Here is a 14,412-nt window from a genome sequence, read left to right on the forward strand (position 1 = left end):
TGAAAGGATGGGTTAACGTGGAAATGGTCAAGTACATATGTACCTTTGCATGCCTATTGACCAACACAACAACACTTGACCATAATAAGGATTGCATTTACATTTACATTTACATATTTACATAACACAACACAACACAACACATTCTCTCAAAAAAAAAACACAACACAACACATAGGATATTTTTGGTCAAAAAAAAAAAAAAAAAGGATATTATATACGCTCATGCTCTGTTGCACTGTTTCACCCATGACATGACAGTGCGACACATTCTTATTCTTCTTTCCGTTAGTTTATTTATTGATCTGGATGCCATTAATTGCAGTCATATTCATCCTTCTTGTTTATTCATTTCTTGGGCGGCGTTGCAACTCAATATTTTTAATGTTCATAAGATATTGCCTCAACAAAACCAAATTTTTTATAACTTCATAAGTTACAGGGCATAGTCACTAATTTTTCTTAATTATACACCTAGTCACTGTTATATTTTTTTAATTAATGATGTATATGATCTTTATTATATATCACATATCCTATTTAATGAATAAATCTAAAATGTTAATTTTTGCTTATAATAATGGCAAAAGATGCATGAATAATAACAATAAATATCACTTTAATTAATAAAAAATGATAAACATAAAAAAAATATGATAGAACAAAGATAAATACTTCGATCAAATTAATGTAACAAAATTTATTGATTTTCTTAACATGTACATAAATAACCTTAATCTTGAGGGTATATTTGAGATGAGCTTTGGAAGATTTTGGAGGTGAGAGTTTTGTACGGCTAAGTCAACATTTTATTTAAAGAATACTATGATAAATATTCATATTATAATTCAATTCTATTTAATTTATTTTTTTAAAACATTTTAAAAAACATTTTCTTCTCATCTCCCCATCAAAACCCTCCATCTAAGACAAACCCTAGGGTTATGACTCAAAAGAAACAAATAAGTGCCCTTGGGGCATTGGTTAATGGGTCAAATATAGTAACATTTGCATTGAGAGGTGTGTAATCAGTGCATTAAAAGGTGAAAAAGTATTTTTTTATTTAAAATTTTCTCTTTTGGTTTTCTTAACCAGTGCCCCGGGGGCATTGGTTAACATGACCCGAAACAAAAACAATATTACAACTTTATCGACACTCATCAAGAAGCTATACTCTTAATGAAACATTTAGATGTTTAAAGTATGCAAAATGCTAACAAGTGCCCTTAAGACACTTGTTAAGAAGTTTAAAGAAGAAATTTTGTATTGGGATTGATGCATTCAACACATTGAAATTTGAAAAAATAACTTTTTCTACATAAAACTTACCAATTATTTCTAATTTAAAATTCTTAACCAGTGCTCTAAGGACACTTGTTAGCAATACAAGTATTTAATTCATGTTTAATACACAAATCATTGGTGCACATTGTGACTAACGAGCTTGATTCCAACTAACACTAGTAAAATGTATCACTATCCTTTTTAAAAGAATTTATTTATCTTGGTACAAAAATTGAATATAATTTATGTGCTTTAATAATATAATTTTTTTTATTTAGACATTGAATTAAATTTCAATATTTCAATATTTGTAGGTGAGGAAGCATATGCAAGTAGTGGCAGCACCACCTTTGGCTTTAGTGGAGTCACATTACATTACATTCCCACATAGAGTTTATCGTGCGCACCAACTCATTAACTCTGTGACTTTCTCTGAATTTATTTCTCTTTCCATGTTGGATTTGTTTATAGATACGTACTACACTCTTGTTGGTCCTTAACAACAACATCTAAGTGGGTCCCACTTTATGTCCTGATTCTTTGGTTAATGTGTGAAACCAAACATCCGTGAAGATCCACATCATTGTACTAGTCCTTCATTCACAACCGCGTCCTACCCATGTTCTTGTCTTCATTGTTTCACTTTCACCGTTGTTTTGGTTAATATGGTTTAAGTTTAGTTAATTTCCCTTTTTATAAGAAAAATTGTATTTTGGAACCTAGTTGTAGGATTCTAGTATTTGTTTGCGGTGGTTACTGTACTTTGTTTGTTGTATGCTAATACTGCTAATGTTCTTTCTTTCCCTCCCATGTGCTCATTTTTGTTTTCTTCTACTTTCCTTTCTTCCTTGTACTAAAAAAGCTCAATTTTTGAGCTCTTAAACTGTTTCTGTGTGAAAAATCAGCTACTTCTCTTCAACTTGTTGGTGGGTTTCTTGAGGTTCTTTTTTCTTTCTCCAGATCCAACTTCAGCTTAATTAATCCGGTAATTAAGCAGGTATATATTCTTTTTTATTATTAGTTTATTATATTATTGTTATTATTGTTGCTTTTGTGTTTGTTTTTTGTATTTCTTTATTGAATTTGTTTAATAGTTTATTGGACAACTTTCTAGCCTTTGGTTTGTATGGATTAGTCTGTTTGGTTTGATTTATGTTTTTAGAACATGGTTGACTTTGTCTTTTGGGATTAAGGTTATAAATTATGGGATGATTGAGGTTTGTTCTTTTCTTAATCCTTAATTATTGTAAAGAATCTTTGCCTTTTCATTTTGGTCATAAATAATAGAGATAGTTAAATATATTTTGTTGTTTTAGGACAGGTAAGTAAACCATTGTTTTTCACCTTTTCTTCATTATTTTGCATACAATTTTCTTGTTGGTATGTTATCATTTTTTAAAGTGTATTTTTTCTTGTAGGACAATGACTTTGAGACACGGTTGTAGTCATTAATCTTGAATTGTAGAGGTAGAAGAAGATGGAAAATGTAAGTTTATGGATTCAGAAAGAGGGCCAATGGAAAAAGGATTCATTGGTTGACTTGTGCAGTGATAGGGAAGAATTATCAGCTGAACATGAAGATTCTTCAAAGTCACAGCTAAAGAAGTTGATTAAAAGGTCAAACTCTCATTCATCAATACCTGTAAATGCTATTCAATCACAAATCAGTAAAGTTTTCTTCAAGGGTTTATTTTTCCGACATGTTAGTGGACTTGACAATAGGATTCCAAAGCATATGGTGAGTGCAGACGAGAAATATCTTCGTCACTGTCTCGAATTGGTACATGACCGTGCAGTAAAAGCAACTCAATGGAACATACCTTTGAGATTAAGAGCAACAAACATAGGGACTTTATCAGAAAGCTTGAATACAGGTGAATCTTTTGTCTTTGATTGTCCCTCGGCCATGGAGACCAGGGGAGTAGTTATAAGTTCTGAAACTGGAGAAGAGTGGTCTTTAGGGACAGTCATGGAGAGCAAGAGTATGATAAATATATTGAATAGTGCTTTGCTTAAGAAGTTTGGTGATTCAGATAGAAAGGAGAGTTTGAACAGGATGAACTTTTCTGATGCCGAGGGATTGATATGCTATGATTTTATGGACTCTCCAAGCGGTTTAAGTATATCTTCATCGTATAATCTCAAAAAGGTAACAACACCGTTTGCGCAAAATCATAATTACGGGTCCATTCCTGTCCATAAAAGGCTTGCTTCCACTTCTAGCGCCACCTCTACTAGTTCTGATTGGATGTCTTCAACTTCTACTTTATCTCAGGGAATGATCCAATGTACATGGAAGCGAGGGTTACCTCATTTTATTTTTTCCGCAGACGATCAGAAAGAGGTTTACGTGGCAAAATTGAGGAAGATAGTAGACTCAACAGATGATAAGGCTTTGGACTATGTGTATCAGTTTCACTTAAACAAGGGAAGTCAAAAGGGTCGTGAGATTGCTGACGATGATTTGCCGCTTGTTGGGAAAATGAATGTATCAACGAGTTTCACTCTTTGCTCGAATGGTTGTCGAATAATGGAGACTGAGTTCACATTATTCCATAACCTTGAAGTTTATGACAACACATCAGAGTATTCTCATCACATGAAGAACAAGGGGCTAAAGAAAAAGGTGTCACAAGTTTTCAGAACTAATCCTTCATCAAAACACAGAACACTCTCGAAGTTTAACAGATCTGGTGCCGTAGCTGAGAGTTGTCCGTGGGATCCACATATTGATTTATTAGATGCTAATGTTCCTCCGAATTTTGAGATGGCTTCCATTGTTGTTAAAGACCATCTTCCTTGTAATAGGCCCGAAAAAATAGGAGGTTGGGGCTTAAAATTTCTCAACAAATCTGGAGTAAATAAAACCGCATCGCCTTCTGAAAGTTGTAATCAAAATAATGATGACTGCTCATCGAGTATGAGCATTCTGATTCCCGCAGGCCTTCATGGTGGGCCTAGAACCAGAAATGGTGGTCCGTCTAGTCTGATAGATAGATGGAGATCTGGTGGTCACTGCGACTGCGGTGGTTGGGACGAGGGATGTCCTCTTACTGTTCTTCAGAAAAGATCCAGCAAAGTGGAGGTTCTGTCTCAAGTAGATACAAAAGGCGAGTGCATGTCAGTTGATCTAGTTACTCAGGTTTGTTTATATCTCATATTCCATTACTCTTCTTTATTATGTTTAAACAATGTTAGTAATCTCAGATTATATTATCGTTGGATCTGAGGGAAGGGTATGCGAACAGTAGATAATCCCACAATGTGTTATATTTGACGGCAATATTTTTCTTATGTTTTAGCCTTTTTTATTATTCTTGACATTCATGCATCCATAATCTTCTATTTACTCTCTTTGCTTTCTAAATAATTGACAATTACTTAATATAACTTTCAGGGTTCGAACGATATCAGCCCGGCCTTAAGGATGGTAAATGTTCACGGCGGTCTATATTATATTCATTTTGACCAACCTCTTTCTGCACTACAGTCTTTCTCCATAGCTGTGGCTATAATTCATATGCAAAGTCCCACTCTTCGGCCAAACAGTGCACAGGAGCTGTCATAGTACAAGTAATTAAAACACAGTTAATTTACAGCCATAGTCCGCTTACTGTATTATAAATGCAACTTGAGAGAAGAGTCTGATTTTTATATGTGATTCAGGTTTTGCTCATATGTTTAGGGTTGTTATTTTTCATACCACCTGATGTTATCATATTTAGGAAAACTAGCTATGTTTGTCGTTTTTGACAATTCATAGACAAGATCAATTGTAACCATCTTTTTCCTCATTCTTTTTTGTTGAAGAGGATAGAATGTAAAAGGGTTTGTTGGAGATAATTTGGTAAATTGTATAATTGAGATAGTGTTTTTCATATTTGTTAATGAGAAGTGGAATTTAGCACCTAATTGAGAAATTGTTTGTAACCATATTTATGGCTAGTTGTATGCAAATTCGCCTCGCTGTCATTTAGTTCATTATAAGACCAACAATTTCATGCACATTTTATCTACGTTTTACAGCTTTACTTTTCCAGAATTACTTATCTTTTGATAGAACCTTGCACGAGGAACTCATTTCAGGCATCTCGTAAGGTACGTGCTTGACTGACATTTTCTACAGAATGTGATTAAGTATTTACTATGGAAATGTAGTTTTTTGGATGTACTACTTTTGATTAAGCATATATTGGTCCTATTTTGTATTCTGGCTTGAAACTAGCAATAATAATTAATCTTTTATTAGTTTATTTGTTTGGTATCTTAGGTTCTTATTAGCAAAAAAAAAAAAAAAAAAATTTAAGTTCTTTATTGAAATTGTGCTATATTTTTTTCTTTCCATTTTATACTGAAATTTTTGCTCTCTGGTTGCTTGGGTCCATCCTTTCTGAGGTTTGATTTTTGTGAGGTTCTACCGCAAATCTGCAAGTGTGGTCTTCTACTAATTTGCTGCACTAATATTATTAGATTAGGTTTTTATATTGAGACTAGCTTATCTTACATAATCGGCTTGTAAGGTGAGAGGTTCAAGTGTAACTATTTATATTTTTCTTTCCTGCCTGCCTATTTAACACGTGGCTTGTTTTTCTCAATACACCCTTCATGTTTCACACTATTGAGCTTGGTGCGTTAATAATATGGTGGATAACAGATAAACTCTATAGCATATTAGGATTATGAATGTAGTTAATTTGTTGTTAAAATGTATCTTAATCAAGATCACAATTAGTCCATATGTAATAAGGTTTACAATGAATGTACTAAAACACCAATTTAATACATTGTCTACAGTTTATACTAATAGAATCACAACCCGATATAGAGTTGATACAAATCGATAACAATTATAGTAATATAGACAAATTGATCCACCGACGCCTAATTTGCATAGTTGTTGCATTGAAGGAATGCGACGAGGACAAACTAAGCGAGATGTCAAATTTTCTTGAATGAAGTATGAATCTATTTCAAGTCATAGTATACGAGAAACCGAGTTTGGGAATATTAATTCCTAAAGTTAGTGAAGATATGTTGTAAGCATTGGATTTATGTTGAATGAGTAATACAATTACAGCAACACTAGAAACGACATCATTCAGCAGCTATCACCATTTCATTTTGTTTAAGATTAGGATTAGAATAGAATAATCAAAGATCATATCCATCTCAAGTCATGTTCAAATATTTTAGGTATATCATTCATAATAACAGAGACAATAGCGATATATAACCTTATACTTGAAAGTAAGTCTTAAACTAAAACTACTCTACCATATAACATGCGACACAGGCTAACATCAAGTTAGTTTTAATATAATTGAAAGATTAATTTGATGTGTTTACAAATACTTGAGTTATATTTATACGATAATAACGACCAATCAGCCCCATGATAAACAATATCAAAACAAGTAACGCCATGTTCAAGTTTGCGTGTTTGTGTCTCCATGTTTAAATATGTATATATTGCATTAAGAAAAACAATGATTTTTTTTTTTTTTAAGGAAAAAACAATGATATTTAGATACCCTTTATTTTCCTACACTTAATCAACACTTCATTTTCTCTTTTTTCCTATCACATCACTGACATATCATAACTACGAGGTTACCCTCTCTTTCTCTTTCTCACTCAAGGTGTCAAAAGATTGAGTGTCCAGTAACCTATTTCCATAAGGAAAAAGGAAGTGACAATGACCCAAAGCACATACAACAGTGTTTTAAGTCCCACATCGGAAAATGTAAAGAGAAAAATAGCAAATGTAGAATATAAATTCGAAGCGAGCCTTTAGTGTGCTCTATTGCATTCCTTCTGTTTCATTCGAGCCTTCAAAGCAACAAAGTTGATATTGTTCACTTTGTTAATTCACTTTAGAGACTCGGTCAAACTTTAGGAATCTAATGTTGCACTCTTTAAAACTAGTTTTTAAGTCTCAGCTAAAGAAGTAGCTAAAGAAGTTGATTAAAAGGTCAAACTCTCATTCATCTATACCTGTAAATGCTCTACACTACAATCACAAATCAGTAGAGTTTTTTTCAAGGGTTTATTTTTTGGACATGTTAATGGACTTGATAATAGGATCCCAAAGCATATTGTGAGCTTGAAATATCTTAGTCGATGCTTCAAATTGGCACATAAATTTGCAGTTAAAGCAGCTCAATGGAACATACCTATGAGATCAAGAGCAACAAACATAGAGAAATTATCACAAAGCTTAAATACAGATAAATCTTCTGATGGAATTTTTTTCTTAGATTGTCCTCTGGCCAGTGAGAACGGAGAAGAGTGGACTTTAGGTGCAGTAATGGAGAGCAAGATAATGATAAACATCTCAAATTTTGGTGATTCATATAGAAATGACAATTTGAACAGGACGATTTTTTCTGATGCTGAAGGATTGATATGCTATGATGGTCTCTTCTAGTGGTATAAGTATATCTTCATCATATAAACTTCAAAAAGAAACAACACTTTGCCCAAAATCATAACTATGGATCCATCCCTGTCCATTAAAGGCTTGCTTCCACTTCAAGCGCCACCTCTGGTTTTTCTGATTAGATGTCTTCAACTTCTACTTTATCTCAGGGAATGATCCAATGATCATGGAAGCGAGGGTTTCCTCATTTTATTTTTTGTTGTGGACGATCACAAATAGGTTTACGTAGCAAAATTGAGGAAGGTAGTAGGCTCAACAGATGACTAGACTTTGGACTATGTATATCAGTTTCACTTAGACAAGCACAGTCGAAAGGGTCGTGAGATTTCTGACGATGATTTGCCGCTTGTTGGGAAGATGAATGTATGAACTGAGTTTCACTCTTTGCTCGAATGATTGTCGAGTAAAGAAGACAGAGTTCACAGAAATGGTGGGCCTAGAACCAGAAATGGTGACTGTGGTGGTTGGGATGAGGGATGTCCACTTACAGTTGATACAAAAGGCGAGTGCTTGTCAGTTTATTTAGTTACTCATGCTTGTTTATATCTCATATTCCATTACTCTTCTTTATTTAGTATTTTTAAACATTGTTATTAATCTCATATTAACACTGGATCCTAGGCAAAAGAGCATGTGAACTGTGAACAATTGTGTTTGCTAAATGTGTTAATAATCTCATATTATTTTTAAGCAAATTTTATTATTATAATTTTGACATCCAAACATCTATAATATTGTAATTACTTTCTTTAGTTTTTAAATAATTGACAAGTTTTCACTATGCAACAGGATGACCATCATAACACTTTATTTTTGTATGGTTCGAAGTATATCATCCCTGCGTTAAGAAAAAGAAATTGAGAGGAAATTAATAAAAGAAAGAAGGTAAATGAGAGAAAAAGGTGAAAAGTGAGCATTAGTTTGTTGTGGAAAACTAAACTAGATTCTCAAATTATTGCAGTAAGAATGAAAGGAAAGAATGCATGGTCATGTTTTGTATTATGATAGTGCTTTATAGTCCCACATCGGAACAGGAAGAAAGAAACAGAGCAAATATCCAATATAAAAAGAGAAGTGAGTCTGAGCAATTCATCACAGCAGACTTGGTACAAATTCAATTGCATGTGGGGTCCACATGCACTATGGTTTGATTTTGATAGACGAGAGAGAACGCAATTTTAATCGTTTTTATTTTTAAAGCGAGATAAATTCACCTTCTCGGGATCACAATCAAGCCATAATGTATGTGCTGCACCCTTGAAAATATTTTCCAATTTTTTTTAAATTTTTATTAGAGAAATGATATTTATATAACTATTTTATGACAATTAGACGTATAGTTATTCTTCAAAGAGTATTTGTTATTTTGCAAAGAAAAATGGGGTTAAGTGTCAAATTTTCTTGGCACAAGGGTGAGTGTTCTCTGATGCTAATTAACAGTGACAAGATGTTAGAGTTGAATCACCATCATTTATGTTAGAGTCGAATCACCATCATCGCCGTATTGGATCATTTATGTTAGAGTCGAATCACCATCATCGCTGTATCGGTATCGTATCGGTATGTATCGGGCTTCATAGATGGGAAGGCTGAATGAACCTTGTTCTTCTGTTGTTTTAGTACAAGTAAACTATTGATGGGACCTTAGGCCTATTCGTTTTTTTTATTAACAGTTTCGGCGTAAAGTTCACACACTTAGGCCTTGTTTGGGTAACCAACTTATTTGTTGCGTACAACAGAAGCACTTCTTATAATAAGCTTACATAAACGTATAAAAATAAGCTGAAAAAAATATTATGAAAAATTTCTTAAGGTGTTTTCTTAAGCTCTCTCAAATTGTCTCATAATACTTATATGAATAGACAAACTCAAACAAGTACATCCTTCACGGAGAATTCACTAGAGGCAAGATATGCACAAACAACCACTTTGTTAAGTTTTAAACTAGATCAAATATGATCACAAATGGACAATTGTTAAATCTTTAGTGTTTAATATGAAAATGCAGTGCTTCTGGCATTACTACTTTTGATTAAGCATATATTGGTCCTATTTTGCATTGCTGCACGAAAATAGCAATAACATTCAATCTATACTTCTGGCATTACTCCTGTGGTGACTGAAACCAAGGGAGTAGTTATTATAAGTGTTGATATCGGAGAAGAGTGGAGTTTAATTACAGTAATGGAGAGCAAGAGTATGATAAATATATTGAATCGTGTCTTTGATTTTGGTGATTCTGTAACATTGGTATTAGTGCAACTTTTCTGATGCGCTATGATTTTATGGTCTCTTCTAGTGACTTAAGTATATCCTAATCATATAAACTCGACAAGGAAGCAACACCGTTTGCGCAAAATCATTATTACAGATCCATTCTTGTCCATAAAAGGCTTGCTTTCCACTTCTAGCGCCAGCTCTACTTGTTCTGTTGGATGGAACCCAGCAAGGGTTTCCTCATTTTATTTTTTTCTGCGGACGATAAGAAAGAGGTTTACGTAGAAAATTCAGGAAGGTAGTAGACTCAACAGATGATAAGGGTAGACTATGTGTATCAGTTTCACTTAAACAAGGGCAGTCGAAAGGGTCTTGAGATTGCTGACAATAATTTGCTGCTTGTTGGGAGGATGAATGTATCGACGAGTTTCACTTTTTGCTCGAATAGTTGTCAAGTAATGGAGACAGAGCTCACATTATTCCATTGCATTGAGATTTATGACAACACATCAGAATATTTATTCAGATGAAGAACAGGGGGACTAAAGGAAAAGGTGTCACCAAAACAACTCGAAGTTTATTTGATCAGGTGACGTAGTAGAGAGTTGTCCTTGGGATCTACAAATTAATTTATTAAACACTAATGTTCCTCCAAAATCTGAGATGGCTGCCATTGTTATAAAAGACCATCATCCTTGTAATAGGCCGGAAAAAATAGGAGGTCGGGGATTAAAATTTCTTAACAAATCCGGCGTAAATAAATTCTGAAAGTTGTAACCAAAATAATGATGACTGCTCATCGAGTATGAGCATTCTGATTCCCGCAGGCCTTCATGGTGGGCCTAGAACCAGAAATGGTGGTCCGTCTAGTCTGATAGATAGATGGAGATCTGGTGGTTACTGCGACTGTGGTGGTTGGGATGAGGGATGTCCCCTTACCTTCAGAAAAGATCTAGCAAAGTAGAGGTTCTGTCTCAAGTAGATACAAAAGGCGAGTGCATGTCAGTTGATCTAGTTACTCAGGTTTGTTTATATCTCATATTCTATTACTCTTCTTTATTATGTTTAAACAATGTCAGTAAATAATTGATTTTGATAAATATGATTTTCCTTTCTTTTGTATTGTGTTTTTCCTCAATGATACATTTTCTACATAGACCTTCTTCTGATCATCAACTATGATCAGAAGGAGGTCTATAGTAGGGAAAATGGGAAATGCTTTGTTCGTTGCTAGAGTTGATGACCACTACCAAACTTTAATTTTAATGCAATAATAATCCCACAATGTGTTATTTGACGGCAATATTTTTCGTATGCTTTAGCCTTTTTTATTGTTATATTCTTGACATTCATGCATCCATAATCTTCTATTTACTCTCTTTGCTTTCTAAATAATTGACAATTACTTAATATAACTTTCAGGGTTCGAACGATATCAGCCCGGCCTTAAGGATGGTAAATGTTCACGGCGGTCTATATTATATTCATTTTGACCAACCTCTTTCTGCACTACAGTCTTTCTCCATAGCCGTGGCTATAATTCATATGCGAAGTCCCACTCTTCGGCCAAACAGTGCACAGGAGCTGTCATAGTACAAGTAATTAAAACACAGTTAATTTACAGCCATAGTTCTCTTACTGTATTATAAATGCAACTCGAGAGAAGAGTCTGGTTTTTTTATGTGATTCAGGTTTTGTTCCTATGTTTAGGGTTGTTATTTTTCATACCACCTGATGTTATCATATTTAGGAAAACTAGCTATGTTTGTCTTTTTTGACAATTCATAGACATGATCAATTGTAACCATCTTTTTCCTCATTCTTTTTTGTTGAAGAGGATAGAATGTAAAAGTCTTTGTTGGAGATAATTTGGTAAATTGTATAATTGAGATAGTGTTTCTCATATTTGTTAATGAGAAGTGGAATTTAGCACCTAATTGAGAAAGTGTTTGTAACCATATTTATGGCTAGTTGTATGCAAATTCGCCTCGCTTTCATTTAGTTCATTATAAGACCAACAATTTCATGCACATTTTATCTACGTTTTACAGATTTTCTTTTCCAGAATTACTTATCTTTTGATAGGACCTTGCACGAGGAACTTATTTCAGGCATTTCATAAGGTACATGCTTGAAATTTTCTACAGAATGTGATTAAGTTTATTGTTGTTATCTAATTTCTACCTTTTAGCAGGTGGTGATAGAATGTGATATTTATTCTAATCTCAGCAAGATACGCACACACAATCACTTTGTCAACTTTTAAGTGTTACTATGAAAATGTAGTTTTTTGGAAGTACTACTTTTGATTAAGCATATATTGGTTCTATTTTGTATTCTGGTTTGAAACTAGCAATAATAATCAATCTTTTATTATTTTATTTGTTTAGTATCTTAGGTTCTTATTAGCAAAAAGAAAAGTATCTTAGGTTCTTTATTGAAATTGTGCTATATTTGTTTTGCTTTTTATACTGAAATCTTTGCTCTCTGGTTGCTTGGGCCCATCCTTTCTGAGGTTTGATTTTTGTGAGGTTTTACTGCAAATCATCAAGAATGAAACAAGCAGGAATACCATCAGTTTTGCTGCCAGCAAGAAATCTATTAAAATCATGGTCTTCTACTAATTTACTGCACTAATATTATTAGGTTTTTTATATTGAGACTAGCTTATCTTGCATAATCGGCTTGTAAGGTGAGAGGTTCTAGTGTAACTATCTATTTTTTTCTCTCCTGCCTATCTTTTTAACGCGTGTCTTGTTTTTCTCAATACACCCTTCATGTTTCGCACTATTGAGCTTGGTGCGTTAATAATATGGTGGATAACTCGAACAGATAAACTCTAATAGCATATTAGGATTATGAATGTAGTTAATTTGTTGTTAGAATGTGTCTCAATCAAGATCATAATTGTTCCATTTGCAATAAGGTTTATGATGAATGTAATAAAACACCAATTAAATACATTAACTACAATTTATACTAATAGAATCACAACCGGATATAGAGTTGATAAACACTGATACCAATTCTAGTAATGTAGATAAATTGATCCACGGACGCCTAATTTGCTAACAACGCGCCAAAATTGGCATGTTCTGAATGGTTTGATGACAAGTTGTTGCATTAAAGGGGTGCGACAAGGACAAATTAGGCGAGATATAAAATTTTCTTGAACAGAAGTATCAATCTATTTCAATGTGTTTCAAGCATTCATGAAAATGTATTGCATTCTACTTGAGTTATATGATAATAACAACAACCAATCAGCCCCATGATAAACAATATCAAAGCAAGTAACGCTACATCCAATTTTGCGTTTTTTGTCTCCATGTTTAAATATGTATATTGCACTAAGAAGAAAAACAATGATTTTTTTTAAAAGGAAAAAACAATGATATTTAGATACCTTTTATTTTCCTACATTTAGTCAACACTTCATTTTCTCTCTATCTCTCTTTTCCTATCATATCACTGACATATCATATCTATCACATTACCCTCTTTTTCTCTTTCTCTTTCTCACTCAAGTTGTTAAAAGATTTTGAGTGTCCACGAATCTATTTCCATAAGAAAAAAGGAAGTGACAATGACCCAAAACACATACTACAGTGTTTTAAGTCCCACATCGGAAAATGTAGAGAGAAAAATAGCAAATGTAGAATATAAATCTGAAGGGAGCCTTTCTTTTTTAAACAGAGTTTCATATTCTCACTGTTCACTTTAGTGTGCATTGTTGTATTCCTAAAGCTTTGTCCGGGGCTTCAAAGCAACAAACTTGATATTGTTCACTTTGTTAATTCACTTTAGAGAGCATCGGTCAAAATTTAGGAATTTAACGTTGCACTCTTTAAAACTAGTTTTTTAAGATTTTTATTTTTTAGATTAAATTGCAGTTCTTGATTGTTATTATGATCTATCTAGAGACGAAGAAGATAACTATTGAAGCATCATCATCATCTAATGTTTGTGCATTTTTTCCTTTAACATTTTCTTTAGGCACTCGTAATAAAGGTGAAGAAGATAACCACTTTGGAAGCGGAAGCACTGAATGTTGTTCCTACAGAAGAAGCACTATTCACTGAACACAAAGACTCTTAGAAGTCTCAGCTAAACAAGTTGATTAAAAGGTCAAATTTTCATTCATCTATACATGTAAATGCTCTACAATCACAAATCAGTAGTGTTTTCTTCAAGGGTTTATTTTTTCGACATGTTAGTGGACTTGACAATAGGATCCTAAAGCATATTGTGAGCTTGAACACGAAATATCTTTGTCGATACTTCAAGTTGGTACATAAATTTGCAGTTAAAGCAGCTCAATGGAACATACCTATGAGTTCAAGAGCAATAACAAAGCTTAAATACAGATAAATCTTCTGATGGAATTCTTTTTCTTAGATTTTCCTCTGGCCAGTGAGAACGGAGAAGAGTGGACTTTAGGTGCAGTAATGGAGAGCAAGATAATGATAAAC

The 14,412-nt window shown here is 33.4% G+C and overlaps 1 protein-coding gene and 2 pseudogenes across 2 annotated transcripts; all 3 read left to right on the forward strand.

Annotated features, from left to right (window-relative positions):
* The first annotated feature begins 1,874 nt into the window (after nt 1–1,874).
* On the forward strand, nt 1,875–5,196 carry LOC146956611 (uncharacterized). Its single transcript, XM_085729960.1, has 3 exons — nt 1,875–2,281; nt 2,703–4,426; nt 4,682–5,196. Exons 2-3 carry the CDS (start codon nt 2,762–2,764, stop codon nt 4,850–4,852), a joined length of 1,836 nt encoding a protein of 611 aa, XP_085586086.1. The 5' UTR covers nt 1,875–2,281; nt 2,703–2,761; the 3' UTR covers nt 4,853–5,196.
* A 1,783-nt stretch (nt 5,197–6,979) lies between these two features.
* LOC146956612 (uncharacterized) lies at nt 6,980–8,484 on the forward strand (annotated as a pseudogene).
* Nucleotides 8,485–8,522: 38 nt separating this feature from the next.
* Nucleotides 8,523–11,877, forward strand: LOC146956613 (uncharacterized; annotated as a pseudogene). The gene is made up of 2 exons (XR_015020441.1): nt 8,523–10,963; nt 11,363–11,877. The product of XR_015020441.1 is annotated as an uncharacterized LOC146956613 (transcript).
* Nucleotides 11,878–14,412: the final 2,535 nt, after the last annotated feature.

Source organism: Medicago sativa, chromosome 1 (genome assembly GCF_051527215.1).
Source record: "Medicago sativa cultivar Bolivia chromosome 1, Bolivia_mono, whole genome shotgun sequence".
NCBI lineage: Eukaryota > Viridiplantae > Streptophyta > Magnoliopsida > Fabales > Fabaceae > Medicago > Medicago sativa.